The sequence below is a fragment of the Doryrhamphus excisus genome, chromosome 14 (genome assembly GCF_030265055.1).
Source record: "Doryrhamphus excisus isolate RoL2022-K1 chromosome 14, RoL_Dexc_1.0, whole genome shotgun sequence".
In the NCBI taxonomy this organism is placed as follows: domain Eukaryota; kingdom Metazoa; phylum Chordata; class Actinopteri; order Syngnathiformes; family Syngnathidae; genus Doryrhamphus; species Doryrhamphus excisus.
Window position 1 is genome coordinate 19,475,905 of NC_080479.1, and position 16,310 is coordinate 19,492,214.

A 16,310-nucleotide genomic window follows, 5' to 3' on the forward strand; every position below is an offset into this window, starting at 1 on the left:
GTTACAGTCATCAGAATGAATGGCGGCTGTTTGGTGGTGGACTGTGGTCTGCTAGGCAAAACAAATACCAGCGATATGTAGCATTCTGGCCACTAGGTAGCATTTATGAGCCCTTAATACACTACCCTGCCCTGCATCCACGTAGACACCAGACATGAAAAAACAGCATGAAAAAAAGGTTCTCCTCCCATTCCGTGTGGAAGTGGTAAGGCAGGGGTGGGCAAACTTTTTGACTCGCGGGCCGCATTGATATAACAAAATTTCCGGGGGGGGGCAGACTATATATTTTACACGTAACAGTCCACCTGGTATTATTGTATCTGTAAAATTGTCATGCAATCTGCTATTATTATTTATTATTTTATATTTATATTTAAATATTTTAAAAATAATAAAATATTATAATAATTAAAATAAAAATAATAATTATTATATTATAATGTAAAATATGCAAATATAACAATATTATTATATATAATTAATATAATAATTAGCATTAATATAATAAATATAATAATTATAATAGTTATAATAATAATATAATTATTATTATTATAATTATTATAATTATTATGTGCTTGTGTCTCTTTTTTCAGGAGCACTTTGTAAACAACAGACCATGTCAAACAACGAAATTGATACAACCATCAAAAGGTTGGCTCAGGCCATGATGCCAGGTTGTATGTTGAGTTTAAATTAAATACTTTGGAAAGATTGGGCGGGCCGTATTCAAACACTTGGCGGGCCGGATGTGGCCCCCGGGCCGTAGTTTGCCCTTCCCTGTGGTAAGGAGAACATTTGAGGCTAACTGGTTCGCTCACATCTAGAGGCCCTGTCACATACTAGTGCAAGCGGTGTAAACAACGCATAATAATAGACGTGTAATTGACTATAGGGGTGTTATTTCATGTCTACAGGACTTCAATAATGTTAAAAAAACATTTAGAAAGTCATAACTAGTTATTTTTTTATATTATATTCATGAACATTCCATCCTATATCGGGGTCGGGTCTGGAAGCCATTAACCGCCAGGAATGAAGGACGAGTGTACTACTGCTGTAGTAAAGTTGCCTTCCAAAATAAAAGCCCCTTCACACTAAAAGTCCTATGTTGATGTTTCATGGGCAGAGTTTAGAATGATGCTAACTATGCTAGCTTCCTCTGCCATGTAAACATTCAGAAGGCTAATTAGAATTGAAATGAGAATCTAATTGGTTTCAAACGAACATTAAAAGACCATAGATTTGAAATGAATGAAAGAAGAAGCAGCCATCTTAGGCTCCACCTACGTTTGTCCTGCAGGGAGTCGTGGGGCACCTCCCCCTGGGGGCTCTCCTCCAGGTCTCCGTAGTGCAGGACTTTGTGGTTGGGAGACAGCCGGCAGTACCAGAACTTGTCTGCGGGGGGGAGGGAAGATAAAGATGGATTTAAACAGGAAGTCAGCGGCCGCTGAGTCACGGTGGCATCTAAGCCGAGCTGGAGGAGAACCAGGAGGAGCAGACGGGCCGTGATGGTCTACGGAAACCTGACAGTAGCGACAGATTGAAGCCGAATGTTTGCTTTGTCTGGTTGGCGGGTTGGAGGCAAGGGAGAAGGATGCTTGGAGCTGGTGCTCCTCTGGCAAAATAGGAGCCTTTTGGTGGAGCCATGGAGGCGGTGAGGTGGGTGTCATCTAGTGTGCATACAGACATACCTTATCAACACGCTCAATGACCTCACATCTTTACTCCTTAGCTGACCTCCTTCCTCCTTAGCTGACCTTCCTCCTCGACATTCCTCCTTAGCTGACCTCCTTCCTCCTTAACTTTACTCCTGAGCTGACCTCCTTCCTCCTCAACTTTCCTCCTTAGATGACCTTCCACCTCAACATTCCTCCTCAGCTGACCTCCTTCCTCCTTACCTGAACTCCTTCCTCCTCGACATTTCTCCTTAGCTGACCTCCTTCCTCCTTAACTTTACTCCTTAGCCGACCTCCTTCCTCCTCAACTTTCCTCATCTGACCTCCTTCCTCCTTATCTGATTTCCTTCCTCCTCAGCTGACCTTCCTCCTCAACATTCCTCCTTAGCCGAACTCCTTGCTCCTCAACTTTACTCCCGAGCTGACCTCCTTCCTCCTCAACTTTCCTCATTAGCTGACCTTCCTCAATTTTCCTCCATAGATGACCTTCCTCCTCAACATTCCTCCTTCCTCCTCAACTTTCCTCCTTAGCTGACCTCCTTCCTCCTCAACTTTCCTCATGAGCTGACCTTCCTCCTCCTCCTCCTTCAACTTTTCACCTGAGCTGGCCGCCTCCTTACTCCTCATCTTTCCTCCTTGCTGGCCTTCTCCTTCCTCCTCAGCTTTCTGCCTGAGCTGGCCTCCTTCCTCCTCAACTTTCCTCCTTGACTGGCCTCCTTCCTCCTTCCTCCCCAGCCTCCTTCTGGAGCTGACGACATTTCTCCCCAGCTGCAGGTGTAGAGGTGTATGCCATGAGCTGTACATCCAAGTACATACTGTACTATACGTTGCCCCAAAACAAGTACATACTGTACTGTACGTAGTCCCAAAACAAGTACATACTGTACTGTACGTAGTCCCAAAACAAGTACACACTGTACTGTATGTAGCCCCAAAACAAGTACATACTGTACTGTACGTTGCCCCAAAACAAGTACATACTGTACTGTACGTTGCCCCAAAACAAGTACATACTGTACTGTACGTAGTCCCAAAACAAGTACATACTGTACTGTATGTAGTCCCAAAACAAGTACATACTGTACTGTACGTTGCCCCAAAACAAGTACATACTGTACTGTACGTTGCCCCAAAACAAGTACATACTGTACTGTACGTTGCCCCAAAACAAGTACATACTGTACTGTATGTAGTCCCAAAACAAGTACATACTGTACTGTACGTAGCCCCAAAGTACATACTGTACTGTACGTAGTCCCAAAGTACATACTGTACTGTACGTAGTCCCAAAACAAGTACATACTGTACTGTATGTAGCCCCAAAACAAGTACATACTGTACTGTACGTTGCCCCAAAACAAGTACATACTGTACTGTACGTAGTCCCAAAACAAGTACATACTGTACTGTACGTAGTCCCAAAACAAGTACATACTGTACTGTACGTAGTCCCAAAACAAGTACATACTGTATGTAGTCCCAAAACAAGTACATACTGTACTGTATGTAGTCCCAAAACAAGTACATACTGTACTGTACGTAGTCCCAAAACAAGTACATACTGTACTGTACGTAGTCCCAAAGTACATACTGTACTGTACGTAGTCCCAAAACAAGTACATACTGTACTGTACGTAGTCCCAAAACAAGTACACACTGTACTGTATGTAGTCCCAAAACAAGAACATACTGTACGTAGTCCCAAAACAAGAACATACTGTACTGTACGTAGTCCCAAAATGCTGAGCGAGTGTCTAGCACGACTCCAGTTCCTTTCTTCTGAGCCAGCCAATGACTTCCAATTGACGAGCATCATAAATCATAAAAGCATGGCGAGCATCAAAGAGGACTTGGGTCCCACCTTGCCTCCTGCGACTGCTGATCTTGCGGAAGCAGGTTCCTTCACATAATCTGTTGAGCCTCTGTTGTTTGATCAACTCCATGATCTCTGGCTGGATCTTCTCCCTCAGCTCCCTGCAGGAAGGAAAAAAACACACCAGCTCATACAACGTCATCCTCCATGTATGAAGTATTCATGCACACGCATGACGAGCCACTGCTGCATTCAATGCAACTGCGCGCATAAATTATGCAAATGAGACAGCAAAGGACTGGATTTTGACGACAGGTGTGAGCTACTGCATAAAACGGGGGCGGGACCGGACCACGCTGTCCATTAGCGTGATCACTCAGTCACTCTGCGAGGACGCTAACACTTTTTTATTTTGACACGTTTCTCCCTGCAAAGACAAAGCGGGGGACGGCGGCGCCATTAAAAGGACGCTCAAAGATGATTGAATAGGAGACATAAAAAGAGACGCGCGCTTCACGAGCGCCCATGGTCTTGAGTATGCTTTAGTTTTGCTATAAAAGCTGATTGGCTGACTCACAGGATGGGGCGGGACTGGAAGTCCTCCTGATTCATTCTCTCCGACTGGCGTATCTTGAGGATCTCGGTGTAGCTCAGGTTCTGCAGGCGACTCTTGAAATGGTCCAGGGAATTAGGCTTGAGAGTGAGCGCTCGCATGATCTGCTCCCTCACCACCTGCATGACCTGCAACACAGGAAGGGGGGGGGGCGGAGGGGGGCGGGGTCACAAAGTCAAACAGATGACCTACTTCCGTTGGACATCGGTGTCGACCATTAGATTAGACATCCTTCCTCCTTCCGAGATGACCTCCCCTCCCTAACCTTCCTCCTTAAATCGTCTTTTCCGGGGCGTGACGGTGCCGAAAAACCCAAAGTGAAATCCGCCAGCCGACCTTCCAAAGCCTCTGGAGTCGCTACTAATCTGGACTAAGTGGCGGAAAATCGGAAGACGACGCGAGCGAGCGGTCGTAATCTTCTTAAAGCGGCCTCTTAATTTGTCAAGTTTAGAAAAAAAAAAAAAACGCGGCGGTTCGCCTCGTCTGGCGATGGCAAAGAAAGGATTTGAAGCGTTTCTAAATGTAGATCTGAAAAGCCCCCAGGAGGTCTCACTCTGTAAAAAAAAAAAATAATAATAATAATAATAATAAACCCACACATTCTTAGCAGCGACACATTGCGGGGATTAAAAGCTAAAGTGCTAAACTCGGCCAACTTCATCACTAGCTTCACTTTTAGGACGTTGGCCTGCTTGGTGGGCTCCTTTCTCTCAATGCTCGTAAACGTTTGGAACGTTTAAAACCGTCATTTGTGTTGATGAAGTGTTCCTCACTCTTGAAAAACGTCCTTCCTCAGGCTTCGCTACACATGTGGGTGTGGACAAACGGTGCATTAGCATTAAAGCTGTATACACACACTCAGCTTGTTCCCTTGTGAAAAGCTGCCCGACATGCTATTGTAACCCCCCCCCACCAAGTGACTGAAATATGTTACTTTTACGGTGTTTTACGTACTAGTTAGTCCTTGATATGTGATGATGGTAAACATGTTGACAAAAGAACACCGTCGCTTTAAGAGACCAAAGCAGTTGCATCCCGTAAGAACCCAAGGCATGCACCGAGCATCCTAGCTTGCCAAAAAATACATTAAAAAAAAAAAGAGTGGGAGGTGAGGCGTGCGGGACGACATAAATATCCCGTCTGAAGCCAAAGAAAAGGAGGAACGGAGGAGAAGGGGTGGAGGGACGAGGAGAGGGTAAAATAGGAGACGCAAACAAAGACGCTACGAGAGCTCATCAAATCACAAAAAGAGGAGGAGGAGGAGGAGGGTGGCGTTTTATTAGTGGGAGGGGCTGGTCCCGATTGCACACGGTGGTGCAGCATGGACGTCTGCCTCGGCAAAAAATAAAACACAGCACCGCCATGTGATACCCGGGGTTGGGGTGGGGGTGGAGGGCGTGTCCAGGTTGTACATCTCCGCACAAAGACGGCAGTGATGATGGACGATGGACGATGGATGATGGGTACTTGGTTGCTTTTCCTCCATTGATGGATGTTTCTATTTCAATCCTAGGGGGACGACGTGTGCGTGTGGACGTCGGCCGCCCAGGACTTGATGGACGGGTTGTCGACATAAGCAGGTACACGCTTCGTGGGGTGCTATCCCAAATCTTGTACACTAACTGGAAAAGACGGTCGCCATATTTTCTTCTTTCCCTACCTCTTCTAGCCCCTATTCCTCATCCCTAACCCCTAGTCCTCACCCCAATCCCCATCCCTCACCCCTAACCCTTAGCCCTCACACTAACCCCCATCCCTAGCCCCTATCACCCACCCCTAAACCTTACTACCTAACCCTTAACTCCTATCCATCACCCCGAACTCGCTACCTAACCTTAGCCCCAACCAACCATCCCTATCCCCCACTACCTAACCTTAGCCCCGAACCCAACCCCGATCTCTCACCCCTAACCCTCACCACCTAACCTTGGCCCTCACCCCAACCCCCTATCCCTCACCACCTAACCCTTAGCCCCTGTTCTTCAACCCTAACCCTCACTTCCTAACGTTAGCCCCTAATTCCTCACCCCTAAAATTTTGGCCCTCACCCCAACTCGCCATCCCTTATCCCTATCCCTCAGTACCTAACCCCTAGCCCCTAACCCTCACTACCTAACCCCTAGCCCTGTTTCTAGCCCCTGACCTTAACATCTCTTCCTCACCTTAACCCCTATACCATCATCCTAACCCCTATCCCTGACCCCCTAACCTCCAACCTTAACCCCTATCCCTGACCCTCCAACCTTAACCCCTATCCCTGACCCTCCAACCTTAACCCCTATCCCTGACCCTCCAACCTTAACCCCTATCCCTGACCCTCCAACCTTAACCCCTATCCCTGACCCCCTAACCTCCAACCTTAACCCCTATCCCTGACCCTCCAACCTTAACCCCTATCCCTGACCCTCCGACCTTAACCCCTATCCCTGACCCTCCGACCTTAACCCCTATCCCTGACCCTCCAACCTTAACCCCTATCCCTGACCCTAACCCCGAGCCCCCATCCTACCCCTACCCCACAACCCCGCCCCTTGCCATGCGGGAATAAAAGAGGAATAAGAGACGATCCATGCAGATTATTTACTCCAGGACTCCCAGAGAAGATGAGCGCCATGTGACTCCCGGAGGGGCGTGTCCAGGTTGAAGGTCTGCACATCTAATGAGGATGCTAGTAGTCCCACACACTTCCATACTCTAACCAGTGAAGCGGAAAGTCTGCCGTTAATCCCATGTTTACCATCCGTCCACCCCCCCCGTGACGACAAACATCACAGAATTTTCCAGAGGTGGGAACGTAATCCCGTTGATAACAAAGCCCCCCCCCCCGTCACTCACACACACACACACACACACATAGGGATGCAGGAAAAGGGAGGGTTAGTCTAATCCAGTAGATTATATATCAAGATGGGGGTCGTCCTCCGCTAGGTGACCCCCCCCCCCCCCACCATCGCCACCCACCCACTCACTCAACACCTCCTCCTCGTTTTCCTCCTCATGCATGTGGAGTACTTACATGTCACCTCCATGCTTGCACGCGTACTGCGATGCTCCACGCTCACTGAATCCTAGCGGGACACACCGGGAGGGGGTGGCGGGTGGTGGTGGTGGGAGGGGGGGGGACGACGAGGACGAGGAGGAGGAGGCAGATGGCCGTCTAGATGATGGTGGCTGACAGCTAGCGTTAGCGTCAGCCACGGCGTCCCTCCTGGCAAAAAAAAACGCCGCTCCTCTTCCCGCTCGGCCGTTTAATCCTGGGGATTTGACGCTTTGTGTGTATTCCGCTTCCTTGCTAGCGTCCTCCACCCTTCCCTCCCGTGCCTCCTTGCTCCCTCCCTCTGCGAGTCTGAGAGCATCAGGCAGCCTCGCTTATGTTGATCTGCTAGCTTACGTCCTGATTGGATGCACGCCACCGTCACCAACGCCAATTGTGATGCAGCGAGTGGATCACGTGATGACACTGTGTGTGTGTGTGTGGATGTAGACGGCGGGGGGAGGGGTGGAGGCAGTCACTACATCAGTGTCCCCCCCCCCCCCCAACAGAGGAGATGGAGGCGGATAAAGACGCTCGCGCAAACGCAAAAAACAACGCATGCGACCGAGAAGCACCAAAGACACGGACGGCCGTGCAGGCCCGGTGAGCCCGTAATTGGTTGATGGTTGCTATGGCAACAGGAGGAAACGGTTGCCCCGGGAGCAGCATCGGCCTCGCCTCGCTTACAAACACACGCTTCACTCTGTAGACGACACGCAGCTTTACAGCTGACATCTTTAAGGAGGAGGCGCACTCACACATGCTAATGATGATGATGATGATGATGATGATGATGATCTCGTTATTATTTCCATATTTCCATATTTCCATATTCCCATCGGGTTTCTATCCCGGCCGTCTGAGTTGACGTACGCAGAAAGATGAAGGAGTGACATCACCGACACGATGACGAATATGCTAATCAACAGCAGCCGTTTCATGCTAAAGCTAAAGTCTGCACATTTTTCATTTCATATTTAATGTAGTATTTATTATTTTATGTCGCAGGGTTAGGACTAGGACTAGGGCTGGAGTTAAGGCTAGGCCTCGGGTTTAGGATAAGGCTTAGTATCCTGAACTAAGTAAAGGTAATATAAGAGTTTATATATATTATATGTTATACACTGACAGTCAACAAAAAGTTTGAAACTGTATTTTTTGACTTTTTAAAAATTTATTTTGAAGGCCTAACCTGGACCTCTGTCTGGTCCCGGACACGGCCTATGGTCTACGGCTCCTGTGGTGTTGTGGCGTTCATGCGGGTGTCTGATTGCGGCTTGGGAACACCCCATATGCCTAGCCATTCATGTCATAGATGTGACGTGATGCCGTTCACTGGACTAACAATGCTGGCCTTTTTTTTCCCAACCGACCCTCAAATGATGCAATTTCATTGTTATAGCATATACTTTATATTGGAATTTTTTGTTCATATTTGATTTTTTGGTTTGCGGCTTGGGAACATCCCATACGCCTGGCCATATTGGGGGGGCCCGGAGACGTTCATGTCATAGACGTGACGTGATGCCGTTCACTGGACTAACAATGCTGGCCTTTTTTTTTTTTTAACCAACCCTCAAATGATGCAATTTAATTGTTATAAGATATACTTTATATTGGAATTTTTTTTATATGGATTTTTTGGCTATATATTTTATGTGTGTTATATTTTTATATGTGTAATATTATATATAATTAATATTTATATTTGACTTATATCTTTACTTATACTGTATATAGTCTAAATATATACAGTAAACCTCGGATATATCGGATTCAATTGTTCCCACTGGTTTTGTCCGATATAAGCGAAATCCGTTATATGCGTATACCGGAAAATGTCCGTTTTACGCATATATGGGATTTCTATCCGGTATATGCGTAAATGGGATTTTATCCGTTATAAAAAGGCACTTCCTTGACTATGTTTCCAATGTACCTGGACGCGCAGGCAACGCTGCAAACGCTGCAAATGACGTCGTATAGCGGCCTGTCACCATTCGGCCAATCGGAGCGCCACGATGCGGCCATCCGATATATGCCAGGGAAATTTCATGGAAATGCATTGGAACGGGACTGGAGATTTTGTCCGAAATAGGCGAAATCCGTTATAAAAAATCCGATATATGCAATGAATTTTTATTGGAAATGCATTACAGAAAAATCGCTTCTTTTTTATCTGTCCGTTGTGAGCCAATTTCCGATATATCCGAGTCCGATATATCCCAGGTTTACTGTATTTATATTTGATTTAGATGAATTCATGTTTTAGTCTATGTTTTTAGTTTCCATGTCTATATTTTACATATATATTTATATAAATATATTTATAATTAAATACATTTTATTAATATTATTTATTAAATATATTTATTTATTCTCTATTTTATATTTTACATATATTAAAATATGTGGTAATGATTTTTCCATCCTATTATTTATTATTATTTTTTTTTTATTTTATTAATTTTTTTATTTATTTTATTATTCATTTCCACTGATATATATTTTTAGTATCCAGGTCATAAGCTTAACCCCAGCCATAGTCGTACCGCCGACAAGGCTAGCCTAACCTCAAGCTAAAATAAATTCTTCCCCACGAGTGTCGGCGGCGAGCAGAGTTAGACGTACCTTGTTGAAGTCCTCGCTGGTGGCCCTCATCTCCTTCCAGGTCTTGTTGAGGAGCTGGATGCAGATGCAGAAGAACTCCTCGAAGGAGCGGTCGTGCGTGAAGAACATGGGGTGGAAGTCGTGGCAGTTTTCACCGGCTGCGGACAAGCAGATGGACGTGGATGATGGTTAGCGTGAACGTTTTTGTGTGCAACTGTTGAGCTAAAAGTTTGGCCTTTCTTCCAGCGTTTTAGGTGTCACGTTTGGGGGCGGAGCCAAAGACGAGCACAATGCGAGACGTGGAGCCACCCCCGAAAGCAGCAAGTAGTTGACTTGCAAGGTTTATGCAAACCATCCAAACAGACATCTTGTTTGCAGGTTGTGTACGCATGAATATTTCATCACAAACCTTCACGTCGGCCTACATTGTCGATATTTTGGGCTCATCTAAGCGACGCGGCGCCCTGCTTCACCGTAGCGACAAACACGTTTTGCTTTCCTGACCAAATGTCACCACGGAAGCCGCCGTGCCGCTGCGACGTTTACGCCTGGGAAGATCTCCGAGTGCAAAGTCATGTCGCCGTCATCGGCTCACCGCTTCGAGGCGGCGGCGGCGGCGTAATAACGCGGCGAATGTCACAAACCATCACATCTCGTGCGCTTTAATTCAGCTCGATGTTTCATCCTCTTCTTAAAAGCTTTGCGTGTGGAGCAGCGTTACGTCACACCCGCGTTGCCGTCTTTGGCGCCAAGTTTCATAAGCGCGACACGTTAACGTAAACTGATGCGCCCATAAAAATGTCTATTTTTATGGAAATTCCCTTCCAATTGGAGAAAAAAAAATCATATCTTTGGTATTCAAGCTGTACACAGACCACTCTAAAGGCGGTGTATATTCTCGTTGTCCCGACCAAAAAGGACGCCCCCTCTCCTGGGATGATGGGATGTGCGTGATGGCCTGCTGAGGTCAGGAGGCGAGCTGTCATCGTCCGACTGCAAGTCAGAGCATGTCTATTTTGGTGTCAGGCAGAACGGGGGTGGGGGGGGAGGGTGGGTGGTTGGTTACTCTCCGCCGACCGCTACCCCCTACAACCCCCACCCCCGAGGACTTGAAGTGACGTCAGCAGAGGAGCTCATTAGTCGGGCTGGCCACCATGCAAATGAGGCCTGCAGGGGCGTGGGGGGGGGGGTGACTTTAGTGGGCCCGGCGCCATCCCTGACATCTGCCAAAGTCCACTCTGTGTGTGTGTGTGTGTGTGTGTTTAGGTGTGTGTGTGTGTGTGTGTGTGTGTGTGTGTGCAGAGTCACCTTGCAGCGATGCCACATGATGAATCCACAGTGAAAGATGTCATCCTCGCTCTAATTGTAGAACCCTCATGTCCAACTGTGACCAGGGGAAAGTGTGTGTCTGTGTGTGTGTGTGTGTGTGTCTGTGTGTGTGTGTGTGTGTCCAGCCAGCAACGTCAGCACCATTTTACAGTCCTGTGTGTGTGTGTGTGTGTGTGTGGCCATGTTTGAGAGGCTCTCTGCAGCCCTCAAGTGAATAATATATATGTATGTATGTATATATATATATATGTTTGTATATATATGTCTATATGTATGTATGTATATATGTATACATATATATATATATTTGTATGCATACATACATGTACATATGTGTGTGTATATGTATGTATATGTGAATATATGTATGTTTTTATATGTATATCTATATATGTATACATCTGTTATCTATTCTATGTATGTAAATATGTATAATTTGTATGAACATATGTATGTATGTATATTTTTGTATGTATGTGTATGTATACATGAATATATATATATATACATATATGGTAGATATAGGTATGTCTGTATATATATCTATATATGTATGTGTGTATATATGAATGTATGTATGTATATGTATACGTAAGGGTTTTTTCAACGTAAGGGGTTAGTATGTCGTTTTTTTCAGTTTTTTCAACTTGCTGAAAATGCACTTTTCTGGTGAAAAAAACAGCGGAAACCTCACACACACTCAACAGGGGGCCCAGAAGAGCCCAAAAAGGGCATAAAATGGCATTTTTAAATTTTGTGATTTTTGAAAAAAACGTAAGGGGTTAGTATGTCGTTTTTTTCAATTTTTTCAACTTGAAAAAAATGCACTTTTCTGGTGAAAAAAACAGCGGAAACCTCACACACACTCAACAGGGGGCCCAGAAGAGCCCAAAAATGGCATAAAATGCCAGATTTAAATTTTGTGATTTTTGAAAAAAACGTAAGGGGTTAGTATGTCGTTTTTTTCAATTTTGTCAACTTGCTGAAAATGCACTTTTCTGGTCAAAAAAAACAGCGGAAACCTCACACACACTCAACAGGGGGCCCAGAAGCACCCAAAAAGGGCATAAAATGGCATTTTTAAATTTTGTGATTTTTGAAAAAAACGTAAGGGGTTAGTATGTCGTTTTTTTCAATTTTTTCAACTTGCTGAAAATGCACTTTTCTGGTCAAAAAAACAGCGGAAACCTCACACACACTCAACAGGGGGCCCAGAAGAGCCCAAAAATGGCATAAAATGCCAGTTTTAAATTTTGTGATTTTTGAAAAAAACGTAAGGGGTTAGTATGTCGTTTTTTTCAATTTTTTCAACTTGCTGAAAATGCACTTTTCCGGTCAAAAAAAACAGCGGAAACCTCACACACACTCAACAGGGGCCCCAGAAGCACCAAAAAAGGGCATAAAATGCCAGTTTTAAATTTTGTGATTTTTGAAAAAAACGTAAGGGGTTAGTATGTCGTTTTTTTCAATTTTTTCAACTTGCTGAAAATGCACTTTTCTGGTAAAAAAAACAGCGGAAACCTCACACACACTCAACAGGGGCCCCAGAAGCACCAAAAAAGGGCATAAAATGCCAGTTTTAAATTTTGTGATTTTTGAAAAAAACGTAAGGGGTTAGTATGTCGTTTTTTTTAATTTTTTCAACTTGCTGAAAATGCACTTTTCTGGTGAAAAAAACAGCGGAAACCTCACACACACTCAACAGGGGCCCCAGAAGCACCAAAAAAGGGCATAAAATGCCAGTTTTAAATTTTGTGATTTTTGAAAAAAACGTAAGGGGTTAGTATGTCGTTTTTTTCAATTTTTTCAACTTGCTGAAAATGCACTTTTCTGGTGAAAAAAACAGGGGGAACCTCACACACACTCAACAGGGGGCCCAGAAGAGCCCAAAAAGGGCATAAAATGGCATTTTTAAATTTTGTGATTTTTGAAAAAAACGTAAGGGGTTAGTATGTCGTTTTTTTCAATTTTTTCAACTTGCTGAAAATGCACTTTTCTGGTGAAAAAAACAGGGGGAACCTCACACACACTCAACAGGGGGCCCAGAAGCACCCAAAAAGGGCATAAAATGCTAGTTTTAAATTTTGTGATTTTTGAAAAAAACGTAAGGGGTTAGTATGTCATTTTTTTCAGTTTTTTCAACTTGAAAAAAATGCACTTTTCTGGTGAAAAAAACAGCGGAAACCTCACACACACTCAACAGGGGGCCCAGAAGAGCCCAAAAATGGCATAAAATGCCAGATTAAAATTTTGTGATTTTTGAAAAAAACGTAAGGGGTTAGTATGTCGTTTTTTTCAATTTTTTCAACTTGCTGAAAATGCACTTTTCTGGTCAAAAAAACAGCGGAAACCTCACACACACTCAACAGGGGGCCCAGAAGAGCCCAAAAAGGGCATAAAATGGCATTTTTAAATTTTGTGATTTTTTAAAAAAACGTAAGGGGTTAGTATGTCGTTTTTTTCAATTTTTTCAACTTGCTGAAAATGCACTTTTCTGGTCAAAAAAACAGCGGAAACCTCACACACACTCAACAGGGGGCCCAGAAGAGCCCAAAAATGGCATAAAATGCCAGTTTTAAATTTTGTGATTTTTGAAAAAAACGTAAGGGGTTAGTATGTCGTTTTTTTCAGTTTTTTCAACTTGCTGAAAATGCACTTTTCTGGTCAAAAAAACAGCGGAAACCTCACACACACTCAACAGGGGGCCCAGAAGAGCCCAAAAAGGGCATAAAATGGCATTTTTAAATTTAGTGATTTTTGAAAAAAACGTAAGGGGTTAGTATGTCGTTTTTTTCAATTTTTTCAACTTGCTGAAAATGCACTTTTCTGGTGAAAAACACAGGGGGAACCTCACACACACTCAACAGGGGGCCCAGAAGCACCCAAAAAGGGCATAAAATGCCAGTTTTAAATTTTGTGATTTTTGAAAAAAACGTAAGGGGTTAGTATGTCATTTTTTTCAGTTTTTTCAACTTGAAAAAAATGCACTTTTCTGGTGAAAAAAACAGCGGAAACCTCACACACACTCAACAGGGGGCCCAGAAGAGCCCAAAAATGGCATAAAATGCCAGATTAAAATTTTGTGATTTTTGAAAAAAACGTAAGGGGTTAGTATGTCGTTTTTTTCAATTTTTTCAACTTGCTGAAAATGCACTTTTCTGGTCAAAAAAACAGCGGAAACCTCACACACACTCAACAGGGGGCCCAGAAGAGCCCAAAAAAGGCATAAAATAGCATTTTTAAATTTTGTGATTTTTGAAAAAAACGTAAGGGGTTAGTATGTCGTTTTTTTCAATTTTTTCAACTTGCTGAAAATGCACTTTTCTGGTCAAAAAAACAGCGGAAACCTCACACACACTCAACAGGGGGCCCAGAAGAGCCCAAAAAAGGCATAAAATAGCATTTTTAAATTTTGTGATTTTTGAAAAAAACGTAAGGGGTTAGTATGTCGTTTTTTTCAATTTTTTCAACTTGCTGAAAATGCACTTTTCTGGTGAAAAAAACAGCGGAAACCTCACACACACTCAACAGGGGGCCCAGAAGAGCCCAAAAAGGGCATAAAATGGCATTTTTAAATTTTGTGATTTTTGAAAAAAACGTAAGGGGTTAGTATGTCGTTTTTTTTCAATTTTTTCAACTTGAAAAAAATGCACTTTTCTGGTGAAAAAAACAGCGGAAACCTCACACACACTCAACAGGGGGCCCAGAAGAGCCCAAAAATGGCATAAAATGCCAGATTTAAATTTTGTGATTTTTGAAAAAAACGTATGGGGTTAGTATGTCGTTTTTTTCAATTTTGTCAACTTGCTGAAAATGCACTTTTCTGGTCAAAAAAAACAGCGGAAACCTCACACACACTCAACAGGGGCCCCAGAAGCACCAAAAAAGGGCATAAAATGCCAGTTTTAAATTTTGTGATTTTTGAAAAAAACGTAAGGGGTTAGTATGTCGTTTTTTTTTATTTTTTCAACTTGCTGAAAATGCACTTTTCTGGTGAAAAAAACAGCGGAAACCTCACACACACTCAACAGGGGCCCCAGAAGCACCAAAAAAGGGCATAAAATGCCAGTTTTAAATTTTGTGATTTTTGAAAAAAACGTAAGGGGTTAGTATGTCGTTTTTTTCAATTTTTTCAACTTGCTGAAAATGCACTTTTCTGGTGAAAAAAACAGGGGGAACCTCACACACACTCAACAGGGGGCCCAGAAGAGCCCAAAAAGGGCATAAAATGGCATTTTTAAATTTTGTGATTTTTGAAAAAAACGTAAGGGGTTAGTATGTCGTTTTTTTCAATTTTTTCAACTTGCTGAAAATGCACTTTTCTGGTGAAAAAAACAGGGGGAACCTCACACACACTCAACAGGGGGCCCAGAAGCACCCAAAAAGGGCATAAAATGCTAGTTTTAAATTTTGTGATTTTTGAAAAAAACGTAAGGGGTTAGTATGTCATTTTTTTCAGTTTTTTCAACTTGAAAAAAATGCACTTTTCTGGTGAAAAAAACAGCGGAAACCTCACACACACTCAACAGGGGGCCCAGAAGAGCCCAAAAATGGCATAAAATGCCAGATTAAAATTTTGTGATTTTTGAAAAAAACGTAAGGGGTTAGTATGTCGTTTTTTTCAATTTTTTCAACTTGCTGAAAATGCACTTTTCTGGTGAAAAAAACAGCGGAAACCTCACACACACTCAACAGGGGGCCCAGAAGAGCCCAAAAATGGCATAAAATGCCAGATTTAAATTTTGTGATTTTTGAAAAAAACGTAAGGGGTTAGTATGTCGTTTTTTTCAATTTTTTCAACTTGCTGAAAATGCACTTTTCTGGTCAAAAAAACAGCGGAAACCTCACACACACTCAACAGGGGGCCCAGAAGAGCCCAAAAATGGCATAAAATGGCATTTTTAAATTTTGTGATTTTTGAAAAAAACGTAAGGGGTTAGTATGTCGTTTTTTTTCAATTTTTTCAACTTGAAAAAAATGCACTTTTCTGGTGAAAAAAACAGCGGAAACCTCACACACACTCAACAGGGGGCCCAGAAGAGCCCAAAAATGGCATAAAATGCCAGATTTAAATTTTGTGATTTTTGAAAAAAACGTAAGGGGTTAGTATGTCGTTTTTTTCAATTTTGTCAACTTGCTGAAAATGCACTTTTCTGGTAAAAAAAAAACAGCGGAAACCTCACACACACTCAACAGGGGGCCCAGAAGCACCCAAAAAGGGCATAAAATGGC

At 43.4% G+C, this 16,310-nt stretch overlaps 1 protein-coding gene across 4 annotated transcripts in view; it reads right to left on the reverse strand.

Moving 5' to 3' along the window:
* Positions 1-16,310, reverse strand: part of LOC131102345 (engulfment and cell motility protein 1) — an 87,207-nt gene that overhangs the window by 2,066 nt on the left and 68,831 nt on the right. For 3 of the 4 annotated variants that reach the window (XM_058047937.1, XM_058047935.1, XM_058047936.1), the window contains 4 exons: positions 9,771-9,907; positions 4,070-4,233; positions 3,541-3,653; positions 1,291-1,398 (listed from right to left, as the gene is read on the reverse strand). In XM_058047937.1, the coding sequence (XP_057903920.1) occupies positions 1,291-1,398; positions 3,541-3,653; positions 4,070-4,233; positions 9,771-9,907 (522 nt within the window). Of the gene's footprint in view, positions 1-1,290; positions 1,399-3,540; positions 3,654-4,069; positions 4,234-7,121; positions 7,459-9,770; positions 9,908-16,310 lie in introns of those variants that run through there. The other variant, XM_058047938.1, reaches the window with a different exon arrangement.